Genomic DNA, 17,377 nt, shown 5'->3' with positions numbered 1-17,377 from the left:
TAATAGAAATACTATGATATTTGTATGATATAGAATGACGAATTTTTTAGTGAACAGTATACTCATAAATATGCATTTTCAGTAATTCTAGAATAACATGTTTATCAGTACCATAATGCCCCAATATACAGATATTCATACAGCAGTTCAGTTATACAGAAAATAGATTTTTAGTCAGCTTATTTAGAATTTCAGTTAAATTTTATGGGGTTATGGTTGTTTTAGAAACCACAGTAAAAACAGTATATTACAGATATCAGTTACCTATATAGTATCAGGCCCTAATGGATCAGACAGCAGAGCACGGTACCATAGCTACAGATATTCAGTTCAGAGTGCAACCACTTTACTTAGATAGTAAGTTGTATGAGGTCGATCGTGCCTACGTCGGGACAGGCTCTCCATCATATATGGATTAAGGGTGTCGATCAGACTGTGGGAGTTCAGTTGACTTACCTTGGTCGACCAGCCAGGATAGGTCCCGCCTTCGAGCCGCACAATCTTGTCATGAGGGGTTAAATCATGACATACAGCCATCTAGGGGAAATTTTCTCAGATATTATAAGTATAAGTAGATTTTTCAAAAATAGTAGTATTAATACGAAAAGTAGTTTCATACAGATTGGCATGTTAAATAATATAGTTAATGGTTTTATTATACGTTATGTAATATTAGCATTTCCAGATTCAATTATTCACATTATTCCTAAATCAGATTATTTTTACTAACTATAACTCAGAGGTCACACACTAGTAATAGCATGTTTCGTCTTACTGAGCGTTGGCTCATCCCAGTGTTGAATTGTTTTTCAGATGAACCAACTAAAAGAGCGGAGCAAGCTCGCAGGTAGAGGAGCTGTTGTACTACCCTTTTTGAGAGTGAGTATTACTTTTTTTGGGTGGCATGTTTTGTAAACCCTTGGTATTAGAAAGGGTAGTTTCGAGAGAAATAGTGTTGTTTGTATATCATAGAATGATTTGACACTCTGGTATTGTACTATATGTGGATTTTTTTTTATATGATTGGCCTTCCTCTATTTAGGTTATTATTGGATATTACAATAGAGGAAAAGAATTTTATTTTATTAGCAGGTCATTTCAATTTGATATCAGAGCCTAGGTTGCTAGGTTTTGTAGACTTTAGAATCACAGCGGAAGCAATACCAGAGTATAGGAAATGATTTGAGGTTTGTTCTGTGGTCTGGGTACAGGATTTTCCATGGTAGTTTTTGTGTTTTTCTTGGGATGATGATTTCAGGAAAATCATAGTAAACTATCGTCAGGTCGTGTGTCTAGGTTGCAGAACTAGATTTTGAGTTAAGATTGGGGAGAGTAGTTAATTATAAATATAGGATTTGAATAGCATGAAATAGATTGGGTCTGTGTAGAGGATAAGCTTCTCAAATGTGTTCTTGTTTTTCAAAATGGATCTAGGAAGTAGCGGTACAAACACTGGGAGGGATGGAGCAGGACCTTACAGTATGGGAGGTGCCGATATTGATGTCGTTCTATGTAGCGTCACCTAGCAAGTGAAGGCTGAGATGGCCAGGAGCTCTAGAGAGTGTGGCTGTTCAATCGAGCAGTTTACGCGAATGAAGCCTCCATCCTTTGTTGGAGGAGATGACCCGATTGTAGCTGAGAATTGGGTCCAGGATATCGAAGAGATGCTGGTTGTACTTCCATGTACGGATGAACAGAAAGTGGTATTTGCGGCGTTTAAACTGATAGGGGAGGCGAAGCACTGGTGGAGATCAGCGCAACTGATAGAGGAGCAGAGGCCGGCTCTGGTACTAGTGACTTGGGATCAATTCAAGGAGCTGTTTTTCGAGCAATATTTTCCTTCCGTCATTCAGAGCGCGAAGGCAGCAGAGTTTCTGCATTTGGTACAGGGGCAGATGACCGTATCCCAGTACGCAGCTCGGTTCATCGACTTGTCACATTTTGCTCCACATCTAGCACCTGATGAAGAGAAAAAAGCCAGGAAGTTTGAAGAGGGATTGAGGCAAAACTTATTTGAGCAGGTGATTGGTTTCAGAGCTCAGACATTTACAGAGGTTGTAGACAAAGCTGTGATTATTGAGAATGGTATTCAGAGGGGTTTAGCAACGTAGAGTCAGAGGAAGAGGCTGGCGCCTCAGGGTTACAAGGCTGGCTCCAGTAGGGATCCATGAAGAGGAGGCCGTGATAGAGGAGATTAGAGACAGGCAGCAAGACCTCGGGAGTACCAGGGTATATAAACCTTTCCAGTGTGCCAAACATGTGGGAGGCGACACTCGGGGGAGTGTCTGGTAGGGAGAGATGTATGTTACCGATGTAGGAGACCCGGCCATATGGCACGTGCATGCCCAGGGCCGCAAGACCAGGTTCCAGCTCCTAGACCCTATCAGGGAGGACATCAGGTAGCTCGAGGAGGATATCAGGCGCCTCGTGGAGGCTAGCAGAGGAATGTGGCCCTAGCGCGAGTATACGCTCTAACGCTGGGTGATGTTGAGGCTACTACAGATGTGGTGATAGGTACATTTACTGTTTTATCATATCCGGTTATTGTTCTATTTGACTCAGATACCACTCATTCCTTTGTCTCTGCATCTTACATTAAATTATCTGTAAGTGAGACCCAATTGTTAGATATAGCATTGTCAGTAGCTACATCATCAGGGTAAAAGAAAAATAATTGATCTTCATGAATATAAGAAGATCCTGTGAATTCCAATGTTTTCCTTAGAGGGGGGTGAATTGGATATTTTAAAATTAAGTTCTAATTTTTTAAAACTATCAATTACAAAATTGTAAGCTACTTACAACTATCTCAATGTTTTTCAATTAATCAACCTAATGAGTGATTTTTTCAATCAACCTAATTTACCCAAGTACTTCGTGGACCTGCTATATGTTTAAAATATTCACAATATTCACACAAAGAAGATTATGTGGAAATTAAATAAAGGTAAGAATAAGAGAGATGCAAACTCGATTTTTACAAAGTTCAGCCAACCCCAACTTACGTTCTCGTCTTGAGCAACCAACTCAAGGATTCTACTAAAATCCGCTCCTTTAACTGTGATGGAGCTTCCCTCACAATTTGCTGCTTATAAAAGGCGCAGCTTCCTCCTCAACCCTAGTTCACAACCCAAACCATGAATACAATATAAAGATTACAATTTCTGCAAAACTCAAAATGCTTCTAACCAAACTAGTGAGTACAATAGAATTCCTAATACATAATCATATGATAAAACATAAAGCTCATTATTTATGTAACGATAAGATCGCTATACGAGTAATGAGATGCTTCCCAAATTTACTTTTTAATCAATATCTCCCAAAAATAATTTCTTAAAAAATGAGTGCTTTGGAGATCTTAGGATTTGATGTCAGATCACTTTATGTAAGAATAGAAAATAAGATCCTTTAAAGAATAATCTTGAATAACACGCAGATCTATGTTCTTGCTATCAAATAATTTGTAAAATTAAATCTTTGAATAAAAAGAAGACTTTGAATATTGCAAAGATTTAAACAATATTTTTCAAAAGATATTCCTCAAGAATATGTATCTAGAAGCTCTTAGAATTTTGCAATCAGATAGTTTTTACAATAACCAAATACCAACTCTTTGAATGAAAATATAGATTTGAATATCTCAAAGATTTTAGTTTTAGAAAAACTTTTCTCAAGTATTTTATTCAATCAATGAATATAAAATACACAACAATATTTTTGCTCCCAAGAAAATATTAAATATAATGAATGTGGGAAACAAGAAAATAGGATTTGAATGCTCAAACTACTCAAACCTCAATACCACTGACGATTGCAAAATATGTGCATGAATGCCTTTTGATCAACGTAACAAATGCCCAAAACTGGATGTAAATCTTTGGAGTGCAGGCACAAGTTCAGTAATATGTTCAAGGCTCTCAGTAATATGCCAAAAAGTAATGCTCTAAGGTTTAGAGATTAGGTTTATAAGTGTTCTCGACAATTGATCAAATCCTTGTCATTGGATCATTTAAAAATAAAGGTTTTCATCCGTATTTGCACTGAGAACGTCGTTTTGCACTGTGACCTTTGTCGACGAATGGGTACGTTCATCGACAAGTGTACAACACTCGTTTGTCGATGAGATCTTGAGTTCGTTGACGAGAATACTGTTTGAACTTTTTGGGCTCTTGATATTTTTCGTCGACGAGACAAAACTGTTCATCGCCGAGTGACCATCATGTGTTTGTCAACGAGGCCATGGGGTTCATCGACGAAGCCTCTAAAATTTGCCTCCAAAAATTAATTCAACTTAAAAATAATGTAAATGAATATTTCATGAAATGCATGAGTCCTAAGGTCAGTTCAGGGAATGTTTGAGTTTCGAATTATATCATATGACATATGTAAATACATTCAATTCTAAATACTCATTCCCATTTAAGATATTGAACTTGAAGTTAGCTTCTTCATCTTTTTATTCCTCTAGTTCCATGGATTGAGTCAAGTGATATGTACTTTAGGTTTCTCGTCGCTTCCATATCAAGTTTACCATTCGTGCATTTGAAATCATGATCCTATTCACAAACTCAATTGCACAAGTAAAATATCAAGTGATTTGTCATTATCAAAACAAAATTGAACTCATAGAGTCAACAAATCCTATAACTAGAAATCAAATAGTTAGAACGTTGAGAGATCTTAATATAGAACCATACATGAGACATTTCAAGGGTGATCTCATTACTAGTCCCACTAGTTACCTCTTGGCATTTGTTTCAAGATTATTGAAGAATTCGATTTGAAAATACAAGACGAATATACTAACATAAATCCCAGCTTTGGAAATCATAAAAATTTATTAGACAGACAGGTTCTAGTTGTGTATTATTGTAGAATATATTATATTTAACTACTTCTCAATATTTACGTGGGTTATTTATATTTTTTATTTTTATTTTTGAAAAAGTAGAAAACTATATATTAAATTCTTATTTTATAAAATTATTTGTATCAAGACATATATTATACAGTATAAAAAATATGTCATATTTTATTTTGATGTCGTCGATTTGATTACCAAGATAACACATTGGTTTGACTAGTTTGACCAATCCAGTCATCGTTAATATGGATTTTAAAATCATGTAAAATATATTGAAATTCAAGTGAACAATAATGCATAAATAAATTGTACTTATAATTCAACATACTTCAATAGAATGATTGCATGTTATATTTATAGGAACATGAATATGTTATGGTACTTTCCTGTGGATGGCCCTCTAGCACCCTAGTAAATGGATGCTACATGTGATAAGTTGGCATCCATGGATCATTAAAAAGATAGGGATTTGGTAGAGTTGCTTGTTAGGTGCAAGACAATTGGTTGCCAATAGGTTTTCAAAATCAAGCATAACTCCAAATGTAAAATTGAAAGATACAAGGTCATATTAGTAGTGAAGATTATAATAATAAAAGGACATTAACATAGAGAGACCTTCTCTCCAATATCCTAATATGTAAGAAAGATATTTTTGGATTTCGATTACCTTGATAGCTCATTTTGATCTAAAATTTCGTTAGATAAATGTGAAACTAAAATTTTTTAATGATGACTTGTTTGAAGATGTTTAAGGATTTGGAGCATCTTTTGTGCAAACTAAGAAAATCTATTTACGAATTGAAATAGACTTCGAAATAAATAATGTTTTTGAGATCGACACTTGTTTTGGGTTTAAAAAACATGCTATCAATCCTGTATATACCTGAAGGTGAGTAGAAGCAAGTTTGTAATTCTCATACTTTATGTTATCACTTCAATTTGACATAAAAAATTTTGATGATGCCTTTTTGTTTTAAGCATGCAAATTGATGATGATTGGTTTCAAGGTATTCTTGATTCACCTGAGAAGACTTATGTTAAGAGAATTCTAAACAAGATATTCCTCAAGAATATGTATCTATTTATCTGTCAATTATAATTATCTGTCAACCTTGATTAGTGACATGAATCTGATTTAGTTATTTAAATTCTAGCCAATGCTTCCAAAATCTCAATAAATTACTGGCTGAACTTTTCAAAAATGTCCCAGAGAGTTTAAATTAACTATTGCGCTAGAGTTTAAATTTTGGAATGAAAAGACTAGATCATGTGATGATGGTACGAGGACACAGCGACCAAGCAGCCCACATGAAGCTGGATGCAATGGCTAAGCAGCCTATGAACTTCTCCTTAATAAGTTGAAGAATAATTTTTACAAGGTAGTAGACATTGGAAGTAGAGGCCTAAGGAAACAAAATTTATATACAACAAACAAACAGTGCACAAGTTGGTGTATTACACATGTGAAATTTGTATCAGCAACTGGTAATTTAGACTGTAGCTTTATCAAACAAAGACAAAGATTCCCTGCCGTGAGGTTTGGAAAGGAGTTCATGCTCACAACCTGAAGGCATGATGGGGCAAATGCTACCTGGATTCAGTGGGAAAAGAATTTTGTAGTAACCATCCATAATGGCTCCAAAATTGCAAGTTCCCGCAACCTTTGGAATCTGTTCAAATAATAAACATGCAATGTTCAGGCACCCAGTTCACACTTAGCATGGAGAGTACTGTCATAGAAATTAGTTTATGACATCTTATGGCTATAAACATAAGACTTCCTGGGAACACATCAAACAGCCAATTGGGAAAAATCAGTACTCATGCGTGAGTAAACAAAAACAACACTGCATCATTGAAGAAGCAACCACAGATAAGAATGAGTTGCTAGGCTCATCATGGACAAGGATCAGCTGCAACAATGAATCAAGAAATAAAGCAAGTCCTCTTTTTCCCAATCAATCTAATGAACAAAGCAGAGACTTAAATAACTGGGATAAGCACAGGGAGTAATATAACATAAAGAGAAGAGAAGAAGACTAGCATGAGGAAAAACTAATGAAATTGTTTTAGATGCTAGTGGCCCTAGTTCTGTGCCAGGCATAAGGTGGACTAGGATTTAAACTCACAAACCCTGAAATTTTTTGTGGGAATCAAGCAATTGACAAATACTTCAAACATTTCATATTCTTACATTACAATTGGTTCATGAGAGTGAACCAAAAAAAATGGAATAGTTATTATGTAGGAGTATAATTTTTTAAAAAATAAAATAAGTAACAATTTTTAAGGCACATGACTATAATGAAGTTGGTGCTATCCCATGTAACATGGAATGGACTAGGAGTATCTATTTTCTAATTCTCCAAAAGAATGTTTTTTTCCCTATGTTATTCCATGTTTGTTGGAATAAAACCATTTTGCAGGGCCATTTGCCTTAGAATAGCACACTTATATGTGTGTGTGTACTTATACATTTCATTCCTATACAAGCTGAATGGTTGTATTTCTATACAATATATTTCATTTCCACACATTCCATTCCATGAACAAAACATATTGTTAAAACTTCAAGCTAAAAATTTAGAAGCTGAATTATATGGAACAATATATGCTCTTTGCAAGACAATGTTCAGCAAAACTGGGATACTTTTAGTGTGAAGCATTAAACGATCAGACAAATTGATTAGGCCATGAACCTATAATCATCAACTTGTCCTGTACATTTTCTAAATCAAAAACAAGTTTCTAGTTCTTAAAGGATATAAATAAATTTTATCTGATTTTGTGGAAATGCAGAGATAAAAAACTATTAATGCCTCTCCCCACATTGGACCTCCATTTCAAAACTTTCAATTGGATTTGTAATTTTAACTTCAAGAGAAAGAAACAACAACAATCTTTTAAAACATTCGCCATACTAGTTTAACATATTTGTGTTTTGGAGATAATGCTGGCCTAATATTTATCAAGGATGCCTAGTGAATTACGAGGAAATTTTCAATTGGTTTGATTCCTCACTTGTCGTTTGCCTAGTGAATTACCAGGGATACATCAATGGGCGAGTCGCAGTGTTTTCATTCCCCTAGTTTGATGCTGCCTAAGTGAGTCTAAAGGGCTTGTCCAGGTAGGAGTTCCAAGTGATCAAAAATAAAAAAGTTTTAGCCCAAGGTATTCATTCAACTCCTTTGAAAGATTAAAGGTTACTACAGCATTCAATATTTGTTTAGATAAAGAATCAGAAATAGCGAAAGTACATGGCAGCACCTGATAAATATCTCGCATATACCCATGAAGATTAGGGTATTCGAGTAGCTTCTTCTTTGTGCATTTGAATAAAATGTTATACGCGAGATCAAATCGAACCAAGGTGGTGAAAAGGCATACATCTGCAAGGGTCAGCTTATCTCCACATAAATACCGAGAACTCTCTAGATGATCATCCAACATGTCCAATGTACTGAACAGTTCATTCACTGCTGTATCATATGCTTCTTGACTCTGAGCAAATCCACATCTGCAAGATGCAATGTCATACAACCTATATTATAAACATAAATCATACATATGCTCCTGTGTAAGAAATATTGTTCTTAGACTACTCAACAAAATTTTGTGGACTTATGTTTTGCCAAGTAACATTTGAATTACATTCCTCTCCCAAAGTACCATGCAAGGCATCCACGAAAAAAATGAGGCTACAGTGCCTGTTCTGTTGGGAGACATATCATTAAACAACCACAGCGGAATAATTCTTCTCCCTATATGCAAGCAAATATAGTGTATTTCTACTTTTATACGTGTTGGAAATAATAAAAAAATAATCAATCACACCAAGCCACAAGAACACAAACAGTTTTTTACGTGGAAAACTGCCCCGGTGTGAGAAAGAAAAACCACGGGACCTAGTCCAGTTAAAATCTCCACTATCAATCAAATAATGGGTACACAAAATCTTCTCTAATCGTAATTAGAGGATACAAAAATCTTTCATCAAGATATCTACAATCTTGGCAAATATAAAAAGAATTTGAGAGAATATACCAAATTCGCGGTTACTGTTCACGGGCAAAAACCCCAACTCCCGAGCTCCAAATCCGATCTCCACCGTTCAGATTGTAGCTCCTTGAGTCGTGAACCTCTCCTCCAAATTTCAGCTCGATCGGACCACAAACGAAGCGGGATCGGAGTCTTGATGAAATCTGGGCAGCATGAGAAAAAACCACGTTTTTCTCTCTTTCTTTTGAGAAGTGACGGCTCCTCTCTTCTCCCCTCTCTTTTTACAACTTCCTTTAGGTTTTCCACACTAAAAGGGCTGGGCTTTGGTCTTTTAATAAAGCCCACTTGGGCTTTCCTCCACATGGAAGGAAATAACCCAACAAATCTCCCCCTTTCCGACTATGTGGAGGGAATCGCCATCCCGGCGATCGAACAACAAACTTCAAGCTTCTCCCTTGATAGTGTCTTTGTCAACATATCAGAACCATTATCATCAGTGTGCACCTTCTCAAGTTCCAATAACTTATCGTTCAACGCATTTCTGATCCAATGGTATCGTACATCAATGTGCTTCGATCTTGCATGGAAACTGGAATTCTTAGCAAGATGAATAGCACTCTGGCTATCACAAAACAGCACATACCTCTGCTGCTCGAAACCAAGTTCTCTCAAGAACTTCTTTGCCCATAACAACTCTTTAGTCGCTTCCGTTGCTGCAATGAACTCTGCCTCTGTCGTAGAAAGAGTAATGCACTTCTGAAATCTCGATTGTCAAGCTATAGCCCCACTTGCAAAAGTTATCGAATAGCCCAAAATAGACTTACGAGTGTCCACATCCCCAGCCATATCTGCATCTGTGTAGCCAACTAACAATGGTTGTCTATTTCCCAAACTAAGTCTCAAACTGGAAGTGCCTCGAAGATACCTCATGATCCACTTCACTGCATTCCAGTGCTCTCTTCCTGGATTTGACAAGAATCGGCTAACTACACCAACTGCATAGGCTATATCTGGTCTTGTGCAAACCATTGCATACATCAAACTTCCTACTGCTGAGGCATAAGGAACTCTTTCCATGTCTTCCTTTTCCTTATCTTTAGAAGGACATTCCTTTGTACTTAGTTTGAAGTGGGAAGCAAAAGGAGAGCTAACCACTTTAGCTTTGTCCATATTGAACCACTAAAGCACTTTCTCAATGTACTCCTCCTGTGACAAATACAATTTCTTGGCACTCCCGTCACGACTGATTCTTATGCCAAGAATTTTCTTTTCTGCCCCCAAGTCCTTCATAGCAAATGACTTATTCAATTGCTTCTTCAACTGGTCAATCCTTGAAGCATTCCTGCCAACAATTAGCATGTCATCCACATAAAGCAGTAAGAAAATAAAATCATCATCAGAGAATTTCTGAACAAATACACAGTGATCTGAAGTTGTCTTCTTGTAGCCATGCTCCCCCATAACAGACTCAAACTTCTTATACCACTGTCTCGGTGCTTGTTTCAAACCATATAGGCTTTTCTTTAGTTTGCACACATAATCCTCTTTCCCTTTCACTCTGAAACCCTCTGGCTGCTTCATATAAATCTCTTCCTCCAAATCACCATGAAGGAAGGCAGTTTTCACATCCATCTGCTCAACTTCCAAGTCAAGACTAGCTGCTAAGCCGAGTACTGTACGGATCGATGACATCTTTACAATTGGAGAGAAGATCTCATCAAAATCAATACCTTTTCTCTGACCAAACCCTTTGACAACCAATCTAGCTTTGTACCGTGGTCGTGAAGAGAACTCATTTGGCTTCTTCTTGTAAATCCACTTGTTCTCCAAAGCTCTTTTTCCTTTAGGCAGCTTCACTAACTCAAAGGCTTGGTTATCAAACAATGACTACATCTCACCTTGCATGGCCTCAACCCACTGTGTCTTGTGTTCATCTTCAATGGCTTCGGCAAAACACAGGGGCTTTCCCCCGTCAGTCAATAACACATATTGTTCTGCTGAATACCGAGTGGAAAGATGTCGGTCTCTGGCTGACCTCCTGGATGGAATCTCTGGTGGAGTCTCTAGCACTATCATTTGCTCATTAGTCTCAACATCTCCCTGAACCTGTAAGGGAACATCCACATCACCTCTACCCTAGTGGTCATCTTGAACATCATCCTCAACTTGAGAAGAAAAATTCTTCAAAGGAACTAGATCCACATCAGTTAAACTGTCACCCTGCTGAGACATAGGTTTCTCTGCCTTCTCAATATCCTGAATCGTCTGATCTTCTACAAACACGACATCTCTACTTCTCACAATTTTCTTCTCAACTGGATCATAAAGCTTGTATCCAAATTCATCTTGACCGTAGCCAAGGAATATACACTGTCGCGTTTTCTCATCAAGTTTGGACCTTTCATCTTTTGGAATATGCACAAATGCTTTGCACCCAAAAACACGTAAATGATTATAGGAAACATCCTTACCTGTCCAAAATCGGTCTGGCACATCAAACTGTAGAGGAACACAGGGTGTAAGATTCAACACATGAAAATGCCTCCCCCCAAAAGGATTTTGGCAACCGGGCTTGTGAAAGCAAACATCTCACTCTCTCAACTAGTGTTCTGTTCGTCCTTTCTGCTATGCCATTCAATTGAGGAGTTTTTGAAGGAGTCTTTTGATGCCGAATACCTTGCTGTCTGCAATACTCATCAAATGGACCAGAATACTCTCCACCATTGTCAATCTGGATGCACCTCAGTTTCTTCCCAGTCTGTCTCTCAACTAGGGCTTGAAATTTCTTGAACTCAGCCAACACTTGGTCTTTTGACTTCAAGATATATACCCACAACTTCCTTGAATGATCATCTATGAAGGTCACAAAGTATCTAAAGCCACTAAGTGTTCTCGTCTTCATAGGGCCACACACATCCGAATGTACTAAATCCAATATCTCTGACTTTCTCGAATGAGGGGAATTCTTGAAGGAAACTCTGCTCTGCTTCCCTGACAAACAATGAGTACACCTTTTCAAAAGTGTACTTTTCAGTCCACATAGTAGACTTTTCTTCCCCAGTAGAGCTAATCCTTTCTCACTCATGTGAGCCAGTCTCTTGTGCCACAACTCTGCTATACCATTATCCTCCATCGCATTCGCATTAATAATGTCGTTGGAGATCTTTGCTTGCAGAATGTACAATGCAAAGTGCTTCATGCCTCAAGCCACAACCATAGCACCCCTGGTGAGCTTCCACTGGCCATCACTGAAAGTGCTGCAGTACCCTTCATCATCAAGTTTACCTGCAAAAATCAAATTCAAACGAATGTCAGGAATATGCTTCACATCTCTAAGAACTAAACTCGTGCCATTATTTGTCTTCAAATACACATCCCCAATTCTAATGACTTTAACCAAGCCATCGTTTCCCATCTTTACTGTTCCAAAGTCACCAGATCAATAGGATGTAAAGAAATCCTTTCAAGATGTAGCATGAATGGAGGCACCACTGTCAATCACCCAACTGGTCTCATGATATGCAACATTTATCATCTCATCATCATAAACAATGAGGAATTCTACAGGAGTGGTAGTAGCAACTCTATCATCACCATCTTTGTCATCTCCATTCTTCATTCCCTTCCCTTTCTCATTCTTGTTTTCTCTCTTTAATTGCCTGCAATATTTCTTGATGTGTCCCTTTTTCCTGCAATGATGACACTCAACATTTGCAAACTTGTTGGACTTGCTTCTGCTATTATCTCTGTTCTTCGGACCTCTGCTCTTACTTCTCCCCCTCTTTTCTGTAACCAAGATCTCTGATTGTGAAGAGGACCCCTGTGTTTTTCTTCTCATCTCTTCATTTAGCAAACAGCTCTTGGCCATATCCATTGTGATTACACCTTCTGGAGCAGAGTTAGACAATGAAGTTCTGAGCGTCTCCCACGAGTCCGGTAATGAATCAAGCAACCATAACCATTGTATCTCATCATCAAATTTAATACCCATTCCAACCAACTGATTAATAATTCCTTAGAATGCATTTAGTGATCTGATAAAGGAGTCCCATCTTGGTACCTCAAAGTCATCATTTGTTTAATCAGAAACAACTTATTATTTCCAGTCTTTCTAGCATATAACTGTTCAAGCTTATTCCATAGAGAACGTGCATTTGTTTCTCCATTAATATGGTTCAAAACATTATCATCTACCCAATGCCTGATATACCCACACACCTATCGATGTAACAAAGTCCATTCCACATCAGACTTTTTTTCTGGTTTTTCAACACTAAATACCGGTAGGTAATAATCTTTCACATAAAGAAGATCCTCCATTTTTCCTTTCCATATGTGATAATTTAAACCATTAAAATTAATCATTCTACTAGTATTTGCTTCCATAACTCAAACTACCAACCTGACAATCTGGAAACCGGGCTCTGATACTACTTTGTTGGGAGAGATATCAATAAACAACCACAGCGGAATAATTCTTCTCCCTATATGCAAGCAAATATAGTGTATCTCTACTTTTATACATGCTGGAAATAATAAGAGAAATAATCAATCACACCAACCCACAAGAACACAGCAGTTTTTTACGTGGAAAACTTCCCCGGTGTGAGGAAGAAAAACCACGGGACCTAGTCCTGTTAAAATCTCCACTATAAATCAAATAATGGGTACACAAAGTCTTCTCTAATCGTAATTAGAGGATACAAAAATCTCTCATCAAGATATCTACAATCTTGACAAATACAAAGAGAATTTGAGAAAATATACCAAATTCGCGGTTACTGTTCACGGGCAAAAACCCCAACTCCCGAGCTCCAAATCCGATCTTCACCGTTCAGATTGTAGCTCCTTGAGTCGTGAACCTCTCCTCCAAGTTTCAGCTCGATCGAACCACAGATGAAGCGGGATCGGAGTCTTGATGAAATCTGAGCAGCATGAGAAAAAATCACGTTTTTCTCTCTTTCTTTTGAGAAGTGATGGCTCCTCTCTTCTCCCCTCTATTTTTACAACTTCTTTTAGGTTTTCCACACTAAAAGGGCTGGGCTTTGATCTTTTAATAAAGTCCACTTGGACTTTCCTCCACATGGAAGGAAATAACCCAACATGTTCCTTATGAGACTTTGAAATAGAATTATAGATACATTTTTTTATAACGGAAATGAAGTTTTCTAAGTATCATGATTCATGAGGCTAAGAATATGCGATCAAAAGAATTAATTTGTCCCGCATGAAAATGCTAGCCAATCTAATATGAATTCGAGAGAAAATGACAAAGTTATTGAATGATGAAAGATACCAATGCTTAACAGTTAACACTCTCCTTCTACAAAACTCATACGCATGTACATACAAAATTATGCCTTACTAGTGTGAATGATTACCGATAAACCCCATTATTAACTTTGGGGTAAATTATGCGAATCCATTCTTTGATCCTTCCATTCAAGGATGGGGGCGAGAGATCCAAATCCGGATTACCTGCCAACTCATTCAACCCAGAATTGAACAATTCAATTATATCATAACTCTCGTTACACACAACTTCCTTTCTCTCCACATCCCAAAGCATCGGCACTGTAGACCGCCCATCGTAACCGCCTCTCCGAAGCCTATAAACCTCTCTTAGAGTTCTACACCCATTTGCATTATCCAAACCGGCGACAAGATCATCCCCGCCCTGGCTACCGGAAACCCGGAATTCCCACGAGCCATCCATGCCGGGCGACGCAACCGACACGGGAACAGCGTCTTCAAGGCCCTTGAGGGCTCTAACGATGAGGGTTCTGTGAGCCCACGGGCAGGACAATCCGACATACAGGTGGAGTGCACCTGGTTTTTGTCGAGATGACTGTGAATTGGCGCGAAATTGGCTGGGGGGTCTGGAGTAGCTGCCGGAGGGAGAGGAGGGGGCGAGCTGAGACATCATTAGGTGCCACGCGGCGGACCAGGTTGAACGGACGGTGGAGATGAGGAGCTGAGGAGGGAGGGAGCGTCCCCAGAGGAGCCTGGTGATGGTGGTTATGGGGGTGGAGTTTGTGGGTGGTTCTTGGAAGGACATTATAGGGCTGAGCCGGCGAGATTTGGGTTTTCTTTTGGTGGCGGCAGCGGTCGTCTTCTTGCTTGGGACGGGGAATGCTGAGGTGAAGGTTGATGTGCAGGACATTTTTGCATTCCCGGGGAGGCTGTGAACTAGCGGGATTGCGAGACTGGGGGCATTTGGTGTTTTTTCGTAGGAGAAAGTAACTTCAGGCGGTGCATTTGGTTCAGTGAACTGGTGCTATTAATCCAATCAAATGTTTGAAACACGTTGAAATACCCTTTAAAAAAAAAAAAAGGCACACATAAAAATTAAATTTTCTTTAAATTAAACATTATACATTTTTTTTTTTTTTAAATAGCGTTCTTAAGACGACAATAGCTCCCTAGAAGCGCCAGAGTCCCCACCATAGGGAATTATACGAGAGATGTATCCCTTTACGTGTTCATTTGCTGATTTTTGGATGTGAAATATGTGGCGATGGACTTCACATTATTAAATATGAATATATGAGGAGCAGGACCTATTTGTCACATATTTTACATCTAAAAGATAGATAAATAACATGAAAGGACAAGTCCTTATAAGAACTGAACCTGAATTTACCAACATATAAGTGTTGAACCACTTCTTCTTTGAAGTCATATGGTAAGAACATGTCAATTCTAGGATCCACGAGTTTGTGAGGCGATCCGACCCCAATGAAACAAAAAGTAAATCAACATCACTACAGTTTGAATTTCTTTCTTGAACTACATTTGCTAATTTTGAAGTCCCTTCAAGCTTTTCAGCATTTCCTTTCTTTTAATTTGGACACTCCTGTTTAATGTGCCCCTTGTTGCCGCACTTATAACACCGGATATCCTTTTTCTTCTTGGATTGAGTTCAGGATTTTTGACTCGATCCATTTCTGAATTTTCCTCTCCCATGATCATGATTTCCTTTCATCACATGTCCTTCTCCATGTGAATTTTCATCGCAAATTTTCATTTTTGATGAAACCACAACAACGCACTTGTCACCTCTTCCAAGTTTAGGGTCTCTTTCCCCCATGTAAAAGTGGTAGCCAGGTTCTCATACATGTGAGTCTCTGGCAAGGAATGCAATAGCATCAACGTCTTATCATCCTCTTCGAATTTCATATCAACCCACATTAAATCACTCATGATTTGATTAAATGCATTGATATATTGGTTCAAGTTCAAACCATCCACCATCTTAAGCCAATGAAGACGCTGCCTAAGAAATAATTTGTTAATGGGAGATTTGGATATGTACCGACTTTCAAGCTTTTGCCAAATAGTCGCAGGAGAATCTTCCTCGATGATGTGATAAAGCACTTCATCTGTAGAAACCCGAACCTAGAAAATAAAGGAAATAAATAAGAAAAAAAGAAAGGAAAATTTTAAAAGGGCAAAGTAGTGGGACTCGTCAAAAAATCCCCTGTCTTCATTGACGAGTGGCCTTCTACGTCTCGTCAACAAAGTTCAAGCGTTGTCGACGAAGAAATCTCAAACGATAGGAAATTTCAAGCTTAAGGTTCATCGACGAACCCTTTCTTTCTTCGACAAACGTCCTTCTATAACTCGTCGACAAAGGCTCCATTTCGTCGACGAATCTGGCCGAGTCAACGGCCTATAAATAGATTTTTAATTACTTCATGGTTAAGAAAACTAAAATATCTCTCACTCTCTCTCTCTCTCTCTCTCTCTCTCTCTCTCTCTCTCTCTAAACCCGCGCCCCCACCCCTTCTCTCTACGATTTCTTGTCGTTTGTCGCCCGAATTGACAATCGGAAGTTACCATGAGGATCTAGGAGCGTTTCTCTACAAGTCTAGTGAAGTAGATTTTTGAACTGAGTCTTTCCAAGCATCACTCCAAAGTTGAGGTAAGGGTAGAAATGAACTATCTGTCTAACATGTAATTAGTTAAATGGGGTGTATGGGCTTAGGGATGTTTAATGGTTGCTAATCTAGGATTTGAGTTGATTAAACTGGGGGAAATGTGGTTTCAGGATTTTAAACTTTGTATCGTCGTAGGGTGGGCTTTAAGAGCATTGTAGGAACTCTCTTAGTAAATAGGTAAGGGGATTAAGTTAAGTTAGGATTTTATGAAAGTTGAACAGATCAATATGCTTCGTATGTATGTATATTTATGTTTTCAATTGTTATTTCGAAAACTAGTCGTTCAAAATTGACTTTTCAAACCTAGGATATATGATATGGTATTTTGAATAATATGGACGGTGAACGGTTGTTTATCAATTAAATATATTATGAGGTACTTGTTGATTTATTATGGACTACGTTTAAATAATGAAATCGTGTGGCACGTGAATAATATTTGGGGGTTATTGTATAACTAAATTTGTGTATGGTTGTGAAAATACTGGAACTGTTTGTGAAACATACTGGAACTATTTGTGAAAATGTTGGATATTGATGTTACGGCCGAGGGCTGAGTTTTATGTGATGA

The 17,377-nt window shown here is 37.9% G+C and overlaps 1 protein-coding gene across 1 annotated transcript; it reads right to left on the bottom strand.

Annotated features, from left to right (window-relative positions):
- Nucleotides 1-6,182: 6,182 nt before the first annotated feature.
- Nucleotides 6,183-15,161, bottom strand: LOC131155077 (uncharacterized). The gene is made up of 3 exons (XM_058107997.1): nt 14,248-15,161; nt 8,135-8,384; nt 6,183-6,537 (listed from the first exon to the last, which is right to left on the bottom strand). Exons 1-3 carry the CDS (start codon nt 15,027-15,029, stop codon nt 6,358-6,360), a joined length of 1,212 nt encoding a protein of 403 aa, XP_057963980.1. The 5' UTR covers nt 15,030-15,161; the 3' UTR covers nt 6,183-6,357.
- Nucleotides 15,162-17,377: the final 2,216 nt, after the last annotated feature.

This window comes from Malania oleifera, chromosome 5, assembly GCF_029873635.1.
Source record: "Malania oleifera isolate guangnan ecotype guangnan chromosome 5, ASM2987363v1, whole genome shotgun sequence".
In the NCBI taxonomy this organism is placed as follows: domain Eukaryota; kingdom Viridiplantae; phylum Streptophyta; class Magnoliopsida; order Santalales; family Ximeniaceae; genus Malania; species Malania oleifera.
This window is presented reverse-complemented; position numbering and strand designations above follow the sequence as displayed.

Bases quoted from the DNA above. Each gene is read 5' to 3' on its own strand.
- LOC131155077 (XM_058107997.1), bottom strand. From the start codon at position 15,029: ATGTCCTGCACATCAACCTTCACCTCAGCATTCCCCGTCCCAAGCAAG. The intron at 8,385-14,247 runs GTAATCATTCAC...TGCATCTTGCAG, and splicing joins GTTAATAATGGGGTTTATCG to ATGTGGATTTGCTCAGAGTC. The intron at 6,538-8,134 runs GTGCTGCCATGT...TTATTTGAACAG, and splicing joins ATATGCGAGATATTTATCAG to ATTCCAAAGGTTGCGGGAAC.